The sequence below is a fragment of the Protopterus annectens genome, chromosome 4.part1 (assembly GCF_019279795.1).
Source record: "Protopterus annectens isolate FY-2018-M chromosome 4.part1, PAN1.0, whole genome shotgun sequence".
Lineage (NCBI taxonomy): Eukaryota > Metazoa > Chordata > Ceratodontiformes > Protopteridae > Protopterus > Protopterus annectens.
This window is the reverse complement of record NC_056734.1, coordinates 476305123-476325377: the sequence shown is the minus strand read 5'-3', so window position 1 is coordinate 476325377 and position 20255 is coordinate 476305123. Positions and strand designations below refer to the sequence as shown.

Here is a 20255-nt window from a genome sequence, read left to right as displayed (position 1 = left end):
AAATATGTTTTACTGTCATTCTGTACTGTAACTTGTAGTTTATTTTCACCTTGTGGCCTGGGCAGTGCATAAAAAGGGTCCTGTTACTATATAAGGTGTCTGGGAAAATGTCAGTTGGGTAAAAATTATTACTTTAGTAGTCTTCTGAGAAAAATAAAAAAATATTACTTTATGTCCTCTCAGAAAAATAAAACTATAACAAATCTTTGTGGTGTTCTTTCTATTTTACCTTCATATAACAAGCCTGCAGATCCCTTGTAGATGATTTTAATAAAATAAAAGGGCAGTGTTGTAATTTTATTATAGCTAGATTTGCCTGGACAAAATAAGTTAACATGAGATCAGGGGCCTGGAGTCCCATTGTTCAGGCAGGGTGGTTTGTGACTAGCGGAACATGTCTGACTTTGTTTTTGATGGCTGAGAAATTGGTTATATTGTATGTTTAATATTTTGTCTGTTCTTCAGTTTGCGTTTAAAAGTTAGTATCTCAGAATTCCATGGGAGTGGGCTGGGTTACACAATAATGAATGCAAATGTTATGTTAATCAGTGTCCAAATTTTTGGCCAGTTGTACCTACTTTTCATGGCTTTATCCATATTTTTGATGATTCCAGGTTGAGAGGTATGCTTGCAGCTAGTATACGAGGAATAATTGATACCAGTCAGAATACCTTGGCTAGAATAACTGTTTCCTACCATAAGATAATATGAAAGGAATTATATAGTATTGTTTGACTAGAGAAATAATAGAAGGGTAAACTGTTGAAAATAATATATTTATGTTTATATTTGTATCATCTAGTTTAAATTCGTACAGAACTTTCTCTTCAACAGATGCCTGTCATCTTTCACTACTGTCCTTCTCACTTATTTCTTATCCCCGTAGCTTCAGCAGATAGCTTATATCCTTTCTCTACTCTTTTTTCTTATCTAACAATTGCTAAGAGTAGACAGGAGAGAGAAGCTAAGTAATGTTCTACTGTGTACTGTACTTTGTTTTTACCCCCTTTCCCTCTTTAATTGGAAAACTAGACTAATCTTGTAATGTATTATTGTAGCATGATTATGCTTTCTAGCATATAACAGAACAGTTTTTGTTTGTAACAAAATTTGTATTATATTGTTTTAACAATCTTACAATTGTTTCTGATCTAGAGGATTATGAGCAGGTCGTTGATCATAACCTTGTTATGTGTGTGAGATATGGATGCCAAGAAATACACCTCATGAGTGAAAACTCAATCGTAATTCTTTGTAGCGTGTAGAGCTTGATCAGCTCCATGCACTAAAAGATACAAAAAGAAAAAAAAAAAAAGAAAATAGTGTTAAGCGTTTTGCTGGCTTTTAACCTGTAAAGCACTTTGGGGCACTGTCAGGAAGACATTGTAAAACAGTCCCTTATATTTACATTCAACTCATGCCTCTCAAATGTCCAGATTTTAGCAGAATGTCCAGATTTTTGCCTAATATGTTTGGTCACTCATAAAATATTTGTTTATTTTTGGACAAATCACTGAGGACTGAAGTCCATAAATAATGGCATTCTTTTGAGTTTCAGTCTTTTCGTCCTTCAGAAAATGCGGGCAAACGCACATCTTATCATTCCGTCTACTTTATAAGTTTATGTGAGGAATTGAGAGACACTTTACCAAATGGACATTGGACATAAACACATCTGTTTTTATTCTATGCTGTCTTTGCTGGTTTGACTGCCTAGAGTGAGACACGTCCATAACAAGTTAAGCAGGGGGAGCTTAACATTTGTTAAGATCAGGTCTCACACTATAAAGCACTTAACTTGATTTGTCCTTTTCTGGATCTCTAATCATAATCACTGTGCTGCATGTACTATTTGCTTTGCTATTGATTTGTCTTAATTACTATGGTTGCTGTGGAAATTATTTTATATTCTTTATTGTAATGCAATTGTGGAGCTTTTCTCCCCTGGCCTCCACTAACATCAATCATTTATGACCCAGCCAAATTTTGCTGCCTAACAAAAGCAAAAAAAAAAAATAGATCAACGTGAGAGCAGCTGTGAGTGAGATCTTTTTTTTTTTTTATGTGAGATTTGCATGGACAGTTATTATTAGGTACCTGGCACAGAACAGCTATTTATGCTGTGTGGTACAACAGAGGGTACATTTGCAGTTTACATGTAGAGCTGCATTTTGCAGCCATAGCTGTCATTTGAGAACAGTAGTGGGGAATACTAGTGCCAAGCAACAGAGCCAAATATCTAACTTTTAGCCAGAGTTATAATGTAGGTATCTCCTGCAACTGCTAATAGAGGGAAGTAGAGGATATACAAGGTGGAATTGTTGTTTCAAGAAATAGGTTCTTGTTTGTTGTGAGTGGAAAGAGTGTGATTCTTGCTCTTAGCAATTACTGTTTGAAGGTAGAATTATTTAGTTTCCCACAAAATACTTGGAAATACACTGCAGAGAGATGAGGTGTAGCTAGGGTGCAGTGAAAATGAGATTGTGGCTAGGGGAGCTGTTAGACCAAGTAGAAGTGGTGGTGGTGTTATGGAAAATGTAGTGAAAAAAGAAGCAGGAAGAGTAGAAGTTAAATTAGGAAGCACATTGAAATACATAGGAGTAGGACTGTACAGTCCCAAAAAGGTAAAATGGGAATAATCTGATGCCTCAAAGAGATTTCAACAGAAGATGTGGTTCACTGCAACAGAATGCATCAGTAAGCATTATGATATACTTACTTCTGCTTGTATATATATTTAGTTCAGTTCTTATAATCAGTTCTGTTTGCATCCTAGCATATTTGAAGTTTTCTGATATTGTATATATCAATCTGAAAATGGTACTGTAATTTGTTCTCTGCTTATTGTATGTGCTTTACCTTTTTGATATATAATTTTCTTTTTTTTTCTTGTTTATAAACTTTTCCTGTGCTAAGCATGAAAATATTCCATTTATATTTTGTGCTCTACCCCTGTTAACAAATAAATAAATGAAAAGCTACTCTGAGGGTGTTAGATGAGATGGGTAGTAAATGCTGTGATGAGAACAGGGCGATAAGCTGACTGGTAGCATTTCATGAGAGGTGGTGCATGTGATTAAATAAACACGTATTAATCAATAGGGGATAGAGTGTGGTGCATGGAAGGAGTAAAGAAGTGGTATATTTGTGCAGTGGTCAGTAAGAATAAAGTTAATGATGATGAGAATAGTTTGGAGAGTATAAATTAAAGGATTGGGGTGGGTGAGAATGGGGGATTGGTGGAATGCAAAATGAAGACGAGCAAGTGTGTGAGATAATTGTGTCATGTTGTGTGTGTGTGTGTGTGTGTTTATCTGGTGATTGATGCAGACCTGTGCATGATATATGAGTCTGCATCACTTCTTAATGTGTAACCTGCTGCAAGACCTTATCTTGGACACTATTATAGTGAGTCTGTCATCTGTTTGGAGTCTCTCATCTGTTTGCTGTGTTGATGGAAGTAGCAGCTTGTTGTTAAAATATAAATCAACTAAACCACATGCTTGCATAAGTGTTTTAAAAGTAACAGTGGATGTTCTTTTCTGCCTTTTTTAAATAACACAAAATTATAATGGAATTGTTTTGTTTTCAGTTGTAACATTGTACTCTACACTGGGAGGACCAGCAATTAAACATGCGATAAAAGAAGCTGAAGTCACTCATATTATTACCAGCAAAGAGCTTCTGAAAACAAAATTAAAGGTACAGTATGCACTCTGTATCTTAAATATGCATAAACATGTTAGAATGTCTACATGTTGATAATGTATAGTTTAAAGAGAAGGAGAGAAAAGTGATGGTTGATGTTAAAATTTAATATAAATCAGTTTGCAAAATGTTGTCTATACTTTTCCTCACAAATATCTAAAATAATATAGTTCTACTATCAACTGTAATTAATTGCATTACAGTTTTTTCTTCCTGTAATATAACCTGAATGTAGCTGAGTGCTCAGAACCACTTTAGTACCTTTTAGTTTCTCCATTTCGTATTTCTCCCGTCACAGATCATGAAGGTTCCACCATTTTTTTTCTTATTCAAATATCCTTTTATTTCAGACAGAAATTGGTCTCAGGCTGCATGACATTAAATTCTTGTGTTTGTACCTCTCAGTGTTTGTCACTGCCCACATTTTTAAATTCTGAGACATGCTGAGGCCTGTGGAATGCTGTAAAGTGCACAAAACAGCTGACGTAGAAATTGGTTCTAAAGAATTAGTTATTTGTGAAATCTTTTATATGAAGATCAGGGATGAAATACTCTGCAGCACTAAAATGAACTGGTAAGTACTTTATTTTTGGCTGTTAACTGTTTTGTTTACATAGCTGAAGAAGATTGACAGCATGCAGTCCTACATGTATTGAAGGAGTAGGGTGTGCAGCTCTACCTCTCTCCAACAGCTTCCAATAATTACCAGACATTTTAAGTGGCACCTATCAGTAAGTGACTTGCGTATAAATTAGACATGCTGCTGTACATACCTGAGAACATTGAAACCTAAGCAAGTGTGCATGTGTTTGTGTGTTTATGGAAAGTGCCTGCAAATTACAACTCTGGATACTTAAAGGAACCATGTAGATTTACTGCTTTGTAATTAGAGAGGCAATGTATGAAGCCAGTGGTTGACATCACTGTCATTATAAGTGAGTAGAAAAATACACCACTTTATTATGCTTTTAGCCTGTGTCATATTATGGCTGCAGAAACTGTACATTAGAAAGGTAATATATAAACTGAAAAGTAAAATTGCATACTTATAGTAGTCCCTAACCAGGCAGATTTGTTGTGTGACAGATTAAAACTTTATAAGATGTAGAGCAGTTGTGATGGATTAGTATAGCAGGGTATTAAGATATTGATGAAAAATGTTTTTCATTTCTGACCAAAGTTTCTTCAACTCATTCACACCTTCTAGCAGTCAATTAATGAAGTGCCACATTCCTGACTACTGGCAGTTGCTTGGAGCTCAGACTCGAATAAAATTTAAATATGAAAAAAGTCAAATTGAACAACTGAAGCAGCTTTTTGACTTGTGTGTTCAGTTAAAACAATTTTCTCACATTTAAATTGCTTAATTTTAGCACTGAATACTGAGAGATTAATCTTGCAGTTAAATTAAACTGAATTAATTGCAGTGCGCGCGTGTGTGTGTGTGTGTGTGTGTGTGTGTGTGTGTGTGTGTGTGTGTGTGTGTGTGTGTGTCAAGGTTTGAAGCAGGAAACAGCAAATCATTGCTTTAGGTATGAAAGAATTAGTATGCATTTTGCTTATTACAGTTTTCAGTGTACACTGTGCATACTGTAAGCTTTGTGATTAGTCAGCAGTGTGATATACATAGTCTGAGTGGCACCCTGCTCCTGCCTGATTCTGTAAGGGGAAGACAAGAATCTGACTGTTGTAGTCTGATGTACAGGAAGGTAGCTAGCAGAAGCAATACCTGAAATACAGAAATCTCTAGCGATCTGAAGCATTTTTGATAATTTGAGGTTTGTGTCAGGGAACATTTCTGTGCTGCTTTTGTTTTACTATTTCTTTGTATCGGGGCATGCACATTTCAGCATTTGGATGTCCTATATATGTGCAGCATGTTATGAAGTCATCTCCAGATGTGTAAGAAGCAGAAACAACCCGAAGAAAAAACTTTATTTACAATGCCATTATTTCAAAAAGGAAAGAAAAAAAGAAAGAAACAGCTTACTTTGTTTACATATTGGCATTGCATAATACCAATAATCCACTTTTGTTTGTAGATGACACTGGTTAACACATGACCTTTTTTGATCACTCCAGCTTTGTCCCTTACGATTAAGCCACACTAGTCTTGGGTCAGCCCAGTGTATTGCCACCACCCAGTCATGGACCATTTACCATTCTAATACTGGCTGTTAGTAGAAAGGAATTCTTTTTTCTGGAACAAGAAAGCAGGAAACTATTGTTTGTGTGCCATGTGTTAACACACCCTTGTTTGCTGTTAGAATAGTTGGATGATTGTTTTTCTTAAGGTAAGTTTGAACATCATTGTATTTACCTGTTCATGGTGTAGTTTATATATCAACCCTCTACTTTGGGGGATGTGTAGTTGTGGTACCTTGCCTGGGTTCATATATTACCCCTGTTGTAAGTGACAAAGCATCAGTGCCCTCCCACACTACACACTATAAAACTTTAATTGATAACACTTTCTCTTGTTTTGTCTTTCACTGAATGTTTGGCCATTCAGAGATCGTTGATTTCACCTGGATATAGTAAAGTCTGTATTGGTCATTATTATTTATTAATAGTGCTGCAGGTGTTGTGGTAGCATTGATGATGTTTATTAATTGTTTGTCTGCTTCTGGTCTTGCAGCTGTGTTGGGGAATAAAAATGTGTCCTTCTATAAATGACTGGCTTATTGCAGTATCCAATCCAAAGAAGGTTCTAATGTTTCTCTGACTACTCATTTATAAAGACGGAGTGAATTATAATGATGAAAATAAATTATAAGTGTCCTTTCATGGATGTCTCATGGCAGCAGCCAACGAAAGAAAGCTGTTGCCAGATTTTTTGTCACTACTCTTCTGTAGAATTATAAGGGAAGGAAAGGTCACTCCCAGTACTTGTTAAATCCACATTATAGGTGCATAACCAGAGAAGGTATGTGACAGGGTATTCTTACCTCAAAAGGCTGCTGCAGGCAACTAGCAGATGTCATGCTGTTAAGGTTTGGGGATTCTCAAATGTCAGTGTTTTTATTATAGTTCTTGGAACACATGGCATCTTTTTTATTCAGATATCAGGATGGCAGGCTACTGTGAGGATTCTGAAGCTTTACTGCAGAGGACATTATTATCTCTAAAGAAGATGGGGAAGAAGTTAGAAGGCTGTAATAGCTGTTCCTTAGTTGACGGAGAGGAAGTTCTTTTGAAACTGGGGGAAGCCCTGGTGGATCTGCTTGCATCTGTGACTGGCACCAAGTACAAAGACATTTTCACACTTATCCAGTCTCCAGGGTGATCTCAAGGGATGGTATTACCCACAGGAGTGGGGGGGGGGGTGAGGCAACAGTACCCTTCTACAGTTTTCTGCTGTCTCCTAAGGCATAATTTATAAAAAAAAACAGTCATCCTTATAGGTGCTTACTGGCCCAGGTAGATCTAGTTCTGTCTTTTTTTCTGCCAAATGTACTGGAAATGCCCCTCTTGATAAGACTGGTGAAGATCCTTTTATCCATCTGGCAAGTCCAACTCAAATGTTTTTTTCTTTGTGGATTGTCACCTGCCTTCTCCAGTTGCAATAATTGCCAACGATTCAGCATATTCAGGAAAAGTTGCTGCTGCTTCCCTCTCTTTATCCTGAAAACTTAAAACTGGAAAAATTGACCAGGACAAATCGACAGTCTTCTTCAATTTGGGCTTTGTCATAGGGGTTAAATCCCTTGTGTCCTTGTTACCTCTGTTCCTGACAGCTTAGCTGGTATCTTTGACTCTAGTTTGAAGTTCACATGGCTGCCATCTCAGATTAATATCAGAATTAAAATAGCTTGTCTTTAAAAAATGGTGTGCATTTGGTTTCCTTAAATGTCTTCAAGATCTTCTTAAAATGCACATTCTTATTGTGGCCTTTATAATGTGATCCAGTAATTCCACTGGCTGTGTACTTTTTGACTTTGGCTCCATCTGAGCCAGCCAGTACAGCTGAGTTAACATTTCTGTTCTGGAACTACATTTAGTCCCTTTTGCTAGGAAAATTTCTGGATTAGATGCTCTGTCAGTAGATACTGTTTATTTAATTCATTCTTTTATGCCATAGCCAGCTATCAAAAGTAAATTAAACCCGAATTTTCATTTGCCTGTTTTCTCATTCTTAAAAAAAAAGTATTTTGTTGTAGCGTACAGGTGCCCATAGACTGCTAAGTTGCTACTTAAATGGTTTATTTCTTTTGATTCCAAGTCTGTAGGACACAAAAGGTTTGCAAAATCACCCCTACTGGATGGCTTCCCATTGCAAATAGTTATGTTTACATAGTAAGCTTTTTAGTGATGGCTCCTCGGCACATTTAAGAAGAGCTATGGCTGTCTCGTAGGTTCATAGGTTAATAGGTAGGTACTAGGCTATTGGCCCTAAGGCCTATATAAGTCTAGCCAAAAAGGGTACCCTGGCTTTCACCACCCAAGAAAATTATTTTCCTGTGCCCCTGTTGAGCAGAGCCACAGAAGTGGTCCTCAGGGTGAATTTCTCATCTCCCATCCAATCATCAAGATTTTTCTTGGAGTGCTAATGAGGAGCTTTGTTTGATATAGAGAGGTAGTTTGTTCCAGAGTATGGGAAGTCTCTGAGACAGGAATCTATCCCTCCAGCATGTTCTGTTTATTGTTGTGACAAGGTTTAAGTCCCTTGAGCTTGTAGCTCAGAGGGATTGGGATTTCTTTAAGTGGAGCATGTCCAACAGCTCTGGGTTTGACATAGCTTTGTATGTTAGGCAGAGATCGCCTCTGAGTAGACGATATGTGACGGAGTAAAGCTAGAATTTTTTGAGACTGTCTGTTTGAGGCCGGTAATCCTCTTTGTGAGGTATTTCTGTGGCCTTTCCAGTTGTTGTAGATGTCTTGTGAGGTACATACCAAAGCGGTTACTGTATTCTATAATGGATATCTAATGAGTGACGAGTAGAGGGGAACAGTGACCTATTTTTTCCTGGATGAGAAACCTCTTCTGATGAGGTGTGCCACTTGGAAGGATTTCCTGACTACTGTGGTGATGTGATTATCAAAAGAGAGACTACTGTCCACCTGTGTCCCAAGGTCTCTTATCACACTTTCAGTGTTAAGTAGACTACTGCATATGTGGTAGTTCATGGGTACAGAGTTTTTACCAAAAGGGATGACAGTGCACTTTTTGGCATTGAGCTTGAGGCCATGGCTTTGACACCAGGCATCTGTCTCAGTGAGGCCCTTTTGTAGGATGTCCACATTGTTAGGAGTTTCGATTATGGCTCCTAGTTTGCAGTCATCTGCGAACTTCATTAGCCAAAGGCCTTCTGTGTTAGCCTGTACTTCAGAGAAGTAGATACCAAACAGGAGAGACCCCAGGACTGAACCCTTTGATACTCCACTTGTCACTGGTCTGAAGTCGGATTTGGAGTCTGCTACTTTCTCAGTGTGGGTTCTGTCAGTGAGCCAGTTGGCAACCCATCTTGTGACATAGGGATTTATACCTAGTTTAGTGAGTTTATCTATAATTCCAGAGTGGGGGATGGTGTTGAAAGACTTGGTGAGATCTAGATAGGCTGTGTGTGAACCACCTTACCCTCATCTACGGCTTCGGTGACCGCTTCAAAGAAATCTATCTGGTTTAGGAGACATGATCTGCCTTTTACAAACCCGAACTGGGTGGGGTCCAGAGTTTGGAGATTACCAATGTCATTGTTTATAAGTTCCATGACGATACATTTCATAACCTTGCAGACCAGGCTCGTCAGGCTAATTGGGCAGTAGTTCCCAGGGTCCGTGGTGGCTCCCTCTTTGTGGAGTGGGATGAACATCACTTTGTGCCATTCATTGGGCACAAAGCCTGAGGTAGGCTATGATTGAACATGGTACTTAGGTGGGGTGCCAGTTTGTTCTGTAGTTAGTGTAGAACACAGCTTGGGATGTTGTCAGGTCCCATGGATGCTGTGTTCATGGCTTTGGAGAGTGTGGTTTTTACCTGTGCAGCCATGAGTACAGGAACTTTGCATTCTTCCGGTATAGAGATGGGCCCTTTATGGGGTGAGAGGGGGGTAAAATTAGCACTGAACCTATCTGCCAGGATGTTGGCAATATCAGTTGGTTCTGTATATTTAGTGCCATTGTGCTGTAACTCAGAGCAGATCTGAGTGTTGCCATTGAGATTCTTGACATAGCTATAGAATGCTTTGTGGTTGTCTTTAGAATCGGTGGCGATTTTTTTTTTTGTAACTAGCTTTGGAGGATTTTATGAGGGATCTCAGCTTCTTACTGAGGCTGACCAGGGAGTTCCTCCAATCATGGGATTTTACTCTTTTTTGCAACAGTTTCTTTCTTCTGTTGTAGAGTTTGTTTATGGCAGGAGACCACCAGATTGTCTTCCTTTTTTTGGAGGATAGCATCTTGGTTCTGTTAGGGCTTGCACGATCCATGCACTCGTGTAAGTGTTTATAAAGTGCATTTGTGTAGGATTCAGCAGTCGTACCTCTATTGTCCGTCTGCGTGGGGGTCTTGAAGTTTGCCACTTCTGTCTTAAGAGGCGTGATGTTGGCTTTGGAGAAATTATTTACGGTGGTTTCCGTAATGGGGGGGGTGGGGGTGGGATGTGGATGTCTAGGGTGATTAGCTTGTGGTCAGATCTAACAACGAGGAACTGACCTCTGGTGTGGAACACCAGTTGCCCATGTTGGTAATGACCAGGTCTAGGATATTGCTGCCCCTGATGGGGGTGTGGATAAGTTGATCCAAGGCGTTGGAATTTATGAATTCCAGAAAATGGTGAGCAAAAGATTTGGTGCACTAGTAGTTTTCCCAGTTAATGGTGGGGTATTTAAAATTGTCCATTATTAGGGTGTTAGGTTGTACCCTAATATTTTCCAGAGTATCAGGAAATGAGGAGTGGGAATCCTGGGGCATGGTGTTGGATCTGTAGCAAGCTACTTGCCCATAGTTAGTTGCACTTGGATAATCTCTGATGCATTATGCTGAGCAGCTAGCCTGGAGGTGTGCATATCCTTAACGAATATGGACACACCTCCACCTTAGTGTTTCAGTCCAGATTAGGTGGCCGAAAGGTGTGGTATGAATTATATCCTAGTAATCCAGGGGTGCTCTCTGAAGCCTTGAACCAGATCTCTGTCACTGCACAGATGTCGATGTTCTCCATTTTAAGGAGTGCTTCGAGTGAGTGCATTTTGAGGTTTAGACTTCTAGCATTGAGTAGCATTATCCTCAGATTTTGCTTGCTTGTACCTGTTAATGGTGGTGAATTTGTCATTTGAACCTTGCCTAAAAAGGCACTATAGGGGTGGCAAAAGCCTTAGCCAGTATCCAGAATCCCAAGGGCGACAGGTGCAGGCCATCTCTGGCAAAGCATCGTGGTCTGTCGATCATGTCATCCCAGGCAGACAGATACTGGATCCCCTTAGAATGACACCAGAAGCTTAGCCAATTGTGGAAGTCAGTCATTTTGTCCTTGTACTGTGGTATCATTCTGGGTGATGGCAGGATGCTACTCAGAGCTAGGGTCATACCTACTTGGGCTACAAGATCGGAAAGCTCCTCCATGTCTCTTTTCATGTAGTCCAGTGAGGTACATCTCAGGTCATTCACACCAACATGGACAATGACAGAGTCATATTTGTACTTGTTGTGGAGTGACCTCAGTGCGTGCATTATGTGGCGGATCCTGGCACCCGACAGGCAGCTGACAGTAACTTTCTCCTTGTTTAGCCTGGTGAGTGGAACATGAGTGTGCCTGACTATAGAGTCACATATGACTAGAGTGTTGGGTACTTTGTTATGCCTTATGGGCTGTGGTTGAGTGGCACACTGAGTTTGTGGGCTGTGTGTCTTTTGGGTTGTGTTGTGTTGGGGGGTGGAGGTTACTTGCATTTCTGCTTTGGAAGTCCTTGTTGCTTGGGCAGATTTTTATTGACAGCCTCCGCGAATGTAGGTGTGTGTTTTGTTTTTCTATGTGTGTGTTTTGGTGGTGTAGGTTTTGAGGGACAATGTGATGAGTGTGGTGTGGTGCAAGTGTTTACCTTCTCCTCTTGACTGTCTAGTCCAGTCTTGGGTGAAGAGAGCTTTGCTTCCAGTTTGGCTATATAAGTGCATCTCTCAAAGGTTGTAGTGTTGGGTGGTAGGAGGAGAGGGTTGTCTGTGTACATGAGGCAATTGCTGCATTGCCTCAAGATGCCCAGATTCATCAGGTAGACAGGAAAAAACACTGGGAGCCGACCCTTAGACATGCCTGGATAGATGCTTATTTATTAAGTACTAAAAACTCTTTTCCTCTAGACAAGTGAGGAAAGTTGAGTGCTGTAGTAATTTGTAGCTTATTTAGTGCTTACAACAAGTTCTGAACAAGTGCTGAGCTCAAAGAAACATATTTGATCGCTAAAACGAAAACTGGCTAATTCTAAGGGAAAATTCGAAGAGCAGACTTTGTTGCGTTGGGAATAGTTTAAACCTAAATAAGTGGCGATGCATAGTTTTTTTTTTTTTTTTTTTTTTAAGATAAGCCGCCTATTGCTTACCACTCCACCTGATGAGCTAGAAGCTTTCCCTCCAACACAGAAATGCTTGGGGTCTCAGATACTTACAGACAGTCCTGGATACAGCAGATCTGTATCTGGACTAGACTACTTACTGGAAAGCTTAGATTTTTTTTATAAAGTGGAAAGGGAGGAAGGAGGAGCAGAAGGCAATTCAATGTTAAGAAACTAAGTGGGTTGGCCTTCTCAAATGTTGTCTCTGTATTAGATAGAATGAAGCAATGACACTAGACTGGGAGAAATGTCCCAGATCAAATTTACAGTAGGGGTGGGCAACTGCAAAGCCACCAAGTATAAGAACAGGATACCAATAAGGAGGGAGGGTGGGAAACAAAAATCAGAACAAACAAACCCAATCAGATGCTTAACAATTGTAGAAAATTTCCAGTTAATACATCACACACAGTGAAACTAGCTAGAAAAGTATGTATCTGTATCCTTTTTCAGAAATACATGTTTAGATGACATTTGTGCAGTCATCTTGGTCATCCTGGAATACATTTGTAAAACACTACAAATTGGACCTGCTGTCTACATTGAGATATTTTAGGGGTCATGCTGTCAAGGGTATGATTGCCTGGGGTCCACCAATTATGGAGAGCTTTATTTATTTATTTATGTTTTTAACAAGAAAATATTTATGATCATGTATGACATAGGCAAACTTACATTTATATAAATTAAAATAAACCATACTAACACAATCTCAGTTGCAAACATTGTACATTACAAACCGTGCCAACACAACTGTAGCTGCAAATATTATATGTCACTTGTAATATGTCATGTCATTGTCATTCAACCATTACGTAGCTCATTTAAATCCTGCCTTCTTTTAAACCTCGTTGCTCCTATGCATGTATTGATCCCACACTTCCCATTTTGTGTAATTTGCTCTTACCCTATGATAAAGATCCCAATTCCACTTGTTTTATCCCTGTTACTATCTTTGCTACTTCTATTAAAGTTGGTTTAGACACTGATTTCCATTTTGTAGTAATTGCTTTATTGACAGCCATCATAATTAGACTCAGCAAGGCCTGACTATGCCTAGGCAGTTCTGATTCTATAAAATACTTAAAAAAAAAAAAAAAAAAAAAAAAAATTTCCGTAGTTACACAAATTTGCTCACATAGCATCTCCAACAGAACAGTCTTCAGGGAATCTTTAAAGTCTGCCAGCTCATTACACTCCCAGAAAATATGTTTCCAGTTACCACTTTCTTCCCCATCACACCTCCAATACTTACTATCTACCTGAGGAAAAATTCTTTGGAGTCTACTTTGGGTGTAAAAATACCTACGTAAACACTTCCAAGCAAAGATCCTAAATCTTCTAGACTTTATTGCATATTTGGGAGACATACATGTATCCCCCCCATTGTTTCTTGGTGAATTGCTTATCCAGTCTCTCTTCCCAATACTTTCTAACCTCCTCTGATTGATTCTTATAGTTATCATGCAATTTTTTATGTGCTCTACTAATTGCTCCTTTCTTAACGGCAACTTTTGTAGTAGATTCTACTAAAAACTCTACCAGTGTTGGTCTTTCACTTAACCCCCCCCCCATTTCTTTCTCTTTGCCTGTACTCTGACATCAGTCCTTGATAGGGAATGCAGTCTCTCACCTGCAGTACAAATATGTTCGTGGCATCTTCCCATTCTGTTACCTTTCCCTCTCCATTAGGGAGAACATTAGATGCTGTTTTGATAGGAGTGGGTCTATCCTCCATAACTATCAGATAAGAAAGCTATGTATTTACTGTGATAGATCTGTAGGAGTAGTGCCATCCTTTGTAACAACCCAGTCCACCTTCTGCAGTCTTGGCCAAGATAGCCTTGGTGGGTTAAATGTAGATATGTATGTTTTTAATCTTAGTCTGTTTTAACACATTTCTGGAGAGGGTGAGCTGTGTTGTGCTTTATGGGTTGGGGGGTGGGGAGTCCAGCAGGTTGGCAAAAGTTATGGAGTATTAAGTGGTTCTAATGTTTGCCGGCATAGTCTGTATGGAGGGTTGCCCCACTCCTTGCAGGTTTGTTGCTATGGTAACTATGTGACTTTAATTTTCAGTGCATTTCCTAAATGAATCAGAAACTATCTAATGAAGTTATGGTCTTTCAAAGAAAGCAGATCAGTCAGAAACTATAGACAAATGAAAACTCATTTATAGCATAAAGAACAGACCTTGTACTCAAAAGTTGGGCAAAAAAGGCATTAAGTTCTAGGATCCCATCAGACACCCCCATCAGTGAGAGGCATATCCATTGTCTTTGTTTATTGTCTCTTCTGTCCCATCATTTAGAAGTAAAAATGTCCATTTTTCTAGATCAGTAATTCCGGATTATAAAGGACAAATGGATGAGACAGGCAGTATCAAAAGGAGCACCTCTACTTCCGGGACCCATTCCAAGTACAAAGTAATCACTTGTCAAATCAGTTACTTAACAAACATGTAGTACTGCCACTGCATTAGAAATGAAACAATATTATTACTTTTTGTGCAAAAAAGTCTAAAAAGTCTAGCTAGATCTCAAAAAGAATCTAAAATCAAAGGGGCAAAGATTTCTATTCCAGATTGTTTCTGGTACCAAGTAAAGAATCTTCTTGGAGACCTGTTCTGTATCTATCCTTCCTAAATCTGTAAGTGGAAGTTCTAAAATTCAAGATGTTGACCCTTCACAGTCTGTTCCCTTTCATTCCCCATTGAAGATTTGTAGTAACATGAGACCAGAAAGATGTGTATCATCGTATTCCCATAGTCAAAAGGATTCAGGGAATTTGGCAGATTTTTTTGTGTGTAAGTCACATAATCAGATGTCCTTCTTTAGATCACATTTGCAGTATTCCAAACAGATGGGTTATGTCACCAAATGGCTTGGAGGTCCAGCTGGGGTACCAAACCTAAACCTTCTATAAAGCCATACATGCACGAGCTTGGATCATATGTCAGACATAAATGTACATAAGCAGATATTAGTGTAGAAACATCAGCCTGTCTTTCGGTAGGTCCAAACACATGTCTTGCACCCATCGGTTTGTTCTACGTTTGGCCATTTGTATCTTCTGGCCTTCACTTGTTCAGATAACTACCTCATTGCAGTACCTTTCTTGTTTTCTTTATTTTTTTTCAAGACTTAATCTGTTAGATGTCAGCTAGGAAAGTGTATTTGTAGAAGGCACATTCCTTACAGGGATCTCCACTCCGAGTTTGTTCTTTGCCTTGGTTTAGAGCATGACTATAAAAATTGTAATATTTGCCAATGCTTTATACCCAAAGCTCTTCTTTTCTTAATACTTATTTAGAGACTCAACATCTTAAGGTCCCTGCTCAAGCAAAAATGGTGGAGTCATCAGTACCAGACGTCCAGCTGCAACAGGGCTAGACACCTGGTGGGTAAACCTTGGCTCTAAATGACTGTCAGTGATGAAGTGACACCCCAACCCCATGAGTAAAGATGGGGAAATGGGATTGTGGATGGGCCTGAACAGTTGTTTACCCAGTTGGACTTGGATATATCTGCTGCAGCTGTGTTAGAGCCTGTGGTATGTTTGACCTTTTCTCAGGCTCCCACTACTGCGACCTTGATTGAATGCCAGTATGACCTTTGATTTGTGCATGTCCAGCACGACTGGCCTTATTGATGTGCGGAATTTTAGAAGGGCCCAAAGGCATCCCTGAAGTTTTAGTTTACAAGGACATGCCCAGAACCTTGATTGAATGACGTCAGGGGTCAGATCTGCCATGCCAAGTAAGAGCAGATGTCATTTTGAAGAAGAAGCAGAAAACAAAAAATCTCTCTTCTCATCAGACATCCCAAGAAAAAGAATAGATGGATTTTTCCCAAGGCTTATTTAAGGCCATTTTGGCATACACACCTCCTTTCCTTGTTCTCTCTTTCCTTGCTCCTTCTGTTTCTCAGAAAAGCCAACACGAGTTTTCCTCTGAGTAGACAGAGTTTGATTCAGATGAGCATTTCCTCACCCATTCATTCCAGATTAATTCACCAGGGTAAGTTCCTTCCAAGGATGAAGGCAATTTATCACTCGAATCCCCTGTAGAGAGAATCTCCTTTGGTGAAACCATCACTAACATGATGAAGCATTTTGAGTGGGAATCTTGGCAAATTTCTGATGTACAGAAAATATATTGCCGTTTGCTTGATGTTGGGACCTCTATAACTGCATCTATTCCTCCAGTCCTGGCCTTTATGGACACTTTTCCATCCATTTCCACTGCACCTGATTCCCAATCTCCAGCTCCTAAGAGATCTGATAGGTTCTTATAAGGTGTATAAAGATCTACAGTTCTTATATAAAAACCCTTCTTCCTTTTTCATTTCCACAGATAAGCATTCCAAACTTAATGCCCTACCCTCAGACAAAAACTTTAGGGCTGTGGATAGGTGTAGAAAAAAGTTATACACTTCTTCCGCACTGTCCTTTGGAGCAATTAATTACCAAATTCAGTTGACCAAATATTGTCTATCCTGGCTGCTTTGAATAAAACTGTCCTCTTCAGCAGGGCTGGATGCTAAACAGCAGCCTATCTCCATGGTAGCCCAGGGTACTCAGGTATGACAAGACCTACTACTCAGGTAAGGCAAGAAATAATAAGTGCAACTATGATACTGTAGAAACAGCTTCTAGAGCCGCAGCTACCAGTTGTGTCATCAAAAGATATGCTTGGCTTTGTTCCCAGTCCCTGCCTGAAGATATGAAAGCTAAATTTTTGAACTCCCTTCTCCATAAGAATCTCTTATTTGACCATGATGCTTCCATATTTTTAAATTCTTGTGAGAACAAGGTAAATTTATGCAGGGCTTCAACAAATCTTCTTCACTTATCTTCCAAGATACCAGAGGATCTGGCCAGGCAAGCCTACTTCCTTCTCTCATATGGGACCTACCCACAAGGGCAGAAAAATGCCTAGAAAAAGATTTCAGGGGGAAAAAAAAAAACAACCAAGCATCCTTAATCTGGGAAACATTCCTTCCCAGACAAATCAGCTTGATTTTCTGCCCCCCCCCCCCCGAGTCCATCCTTTCCCCTTTCAAAAAGACTGACCTTTTCCCTCTCAACTTGGCAGCTCATAACTTCAGACAAATTGGGCCTTTCCATTGTCTGTAAAGGGTGCAGAATTTCTTGGAATTGAGATACCCTCCTTCAAAGAGATCCCATCTCCCCCTCTGAATCAGGTAAGTATCTTATCTCCTGTCCTGCACACTGTTCAAGAACAAGGCACAGTAGAAATCATATCCCCACAGCTTTAGGGAAAAAAGTGTTACTTAACCTTTTTTTGGTGCCCAGAAAAGAAGGATGATGGAGGCTCATTTTGGAGCTGTCCCATCTCAACAACTTTCTAAAGGTGCCATCCTTTAGAATGCAGTCTTTACAGACCCTCCTTTCTTTCATAGGTTCATAGGTGTGTACTAGGCTAATGCCCCTGGAGCCTTTACAAGATTAGCCCATAGAAATGCCCTGGCATCGTGTCACCTGAAGTTAGTTCCCAGTGCCTCTGTCAAGTAGAGCCACTGAAGTGATCCCCAGGGTGAACTTTCTATTACCCATCCACTCATCAAGATTTCTCTTGAAGAGGGACAGCGAGGTGCTCTGCTTAACATGTATGGGAAGTCTATTCTAGAGCATGGGCAGTCTCTGGGTGAGGAACCTGTCCTTCCAGCATGTTCTAGTGATTGTGGTAATGAGGTTGAGGTCTCTGGAGTGTGTGGTGTGGAGTGACTGGGATTCCTTTAGATGTAGCATTTCTAATACAGCTGGGTCAGACGTGGCTTTGTAAGTTAAGCTGAGATCTCCTATAAGTAGGTTATATGAATCGGAGAATAGCTGGAGTCTTTTGAGTCTGCCCATGTAGGACATGTGTTTAATGCTTAGGATCCTCTTCGTGAGGTACTTCTGTGGCCTCTCCAGCTATTGCAGGTCTAGTGAGGTACATGCCAAATGGGGCATTATACTCAATGATTGGTCTAATGAGGGAAGAGTAGAGAGAGAGAGAGAGAGAGAGAGACAATGACCTCTTTCTTCCTGGATGCAAAACCCTTGGTAATGAGATGCACCACATAGAAGGACTTTCTGATCACAGTGGCAATGTGGTGATCAAAGGAGAGTTTGCTGCCAACCTGCATCCTCAGATCTCTTATAATGCCTTCAGTATTCAGTGGGCTCCCATCGATTTGGTAATTTGTGGGAACTGAATTTTTACCAAGGGGGATGTCGACGCATTTTTTTGGCATTAAGCTTAAGCCATGGTTTTGACACCAGTCATTGGTCTTGGTGAGGCCTTTCTCTAGGATGTCTGCATCACTTGGGGAGTTAATAATGGCTCCCAGCTTGCAGTCATCTGTGAACTTGATCAGCCAGAGTCCCTTTTTGTTAGTCTGGACGTCTGAGAAGTAGATGCTGAACAGGAGAGGACCCAGGACCGATCCCTGTGGGACTCCACTCGTGACTGGTCAGCAGTTTGACTTGAGTCCGCTACTTTCACACTGTGTGTTCTATCTGTGAGCCAATTTGCAACCCACCAAGTGATATAGGGGTGATGCCTAGTTTAGTGAGTTTATCAGTAATTCCCGAGTGAGGATTGGTATCAAAGGCCTTGGCCAGATTGAGGTAGGCTGTATGCACTGCCTTACTTTCATCCACAGCCCTGGTGACTGACTCAAAGAAGTCAACCAGGTTGAGGAGGCATGATCTCCCTTTCACAAAGCCAGATTGTATGGGTTCTTGAGTTTGGAGATTTCCTATATCTTTGTTAGTCAGGTCCATGATGATGCTCTCCATAGTTTTACATATCAGACTCGTCAGGTGAATGGGGTGATAATTCCCAGGCTCTGTAGTCGCTCCCCCTTTATGGAGAGGGATGAATGTAACAGTGCAACATTTGGTAGGGACAAAGCCTGAGGTGAGGCTGTGACTGAGCAAGGAATACAGTTGTGGTGCCAGTTCGCTTTGTAGTTCATGTAGAACACAGCCAGGGATATTAATGGGTCCCATGGAAGCTGTAATCCTGGCCTTGGACAATGCAGCTTACTGCTGTGCTGCAGTAATGCTGGGTGCCTGGCATTCTTCCGGTATTGTGATTGGTATTGTGGGGGGGGTGGGGTAAAGTTGGCACTGAATCTGTCAACCAGTATGTTGGCAAAATCTGTTGGCTCAGTATAGGAGGTACCATTGTGCAGTAACTCAGAGCAAATCTGGGTATTGCCATGGAAGTTCTTGATGTAACTATAGAAGGCTTTGTGATTGTTTTTAGTGTCTGTCGCAATTCTGCCTTCATATGTGGCTTTGGAGGATTTGATGAGGGATCTCAACTTTTTGTTGAGGCTAATAAGGAAGTTTTTCCAGTCTTGGGACTTCACCTTTTTCTGCAACAGTTTCTTCCTTCTGTTGCAGAGTTTATTATTGGCAGGGGAACACCAGATTAGCTTCCTTTTTTTGGAGGAGAGTGTCTTGGTTCTATTGGGTATGGCTAGTTCCATGCATTTATGTACATGTTCATACAGTGCATTCACTGGTGTATGATTCAGTAGTCATGCAGCTATTTTCCTTTGGCATGGGTGCTGTGAAGTTAGCCACCTCTGTTTTTAGGAGCCCAAAGTTAGCTTTGGAGAAATTTTTCAAGGTGGTTACCTTTGCGGGGGGTGTGGGCGCGATGTGGATTTCCATGGTGATTAGTTTATGGTTGGATCTGACCAGGGAGGGATTGACTATTGGTGTAGAGCAATGGTCACCAATGTTACTAGTAACCAAGTCAAGGATGTTGCTTCCTCTAGTGGGGGTCAGAATGAGCTGGTTCAGGCATTGGACTTGATGAATTCCAAGAAGCGTTGGGCCAGTGTATTGGTGCTTGAGTAGTTTTCCCAGTTGATGGAGGGGTAGTTGAAGTCTCCTAGTATGAGAGCGTTAGGTTGGACTTTGATAGATTCCAGGGTGCTTAGGAACGTGGAGTGAGAGTCTAGGGACATGGTTGGGGACCTA

At 40.3% G+C, this 20255-nt stretch overlaps 1 protein-coding gene across 2 annotated transcripts in view; it reads left to right on the top strand.

Annotated features, from left to right (window-relative positions):
- Positions 1-20255, top strand: part of ACSL3 (acyl-CoA synthetase long chain family member 3) — a 943201-nt gene that overhangs the window by 486456 nt on the left and 436490 nt on the right. For both annotated transcript variants that reach the window (XM_044070290.1, XM_044070288.1), the window contains exon 5: positions 3593-3702. In XM_044070290.1, the coding sequence (XP_043926225.1) occupies positions 3593-3702 (110 nt within the window). The remainder of the gene's footprint in view (positions 1-3592; positions 3703-20255) is intronic.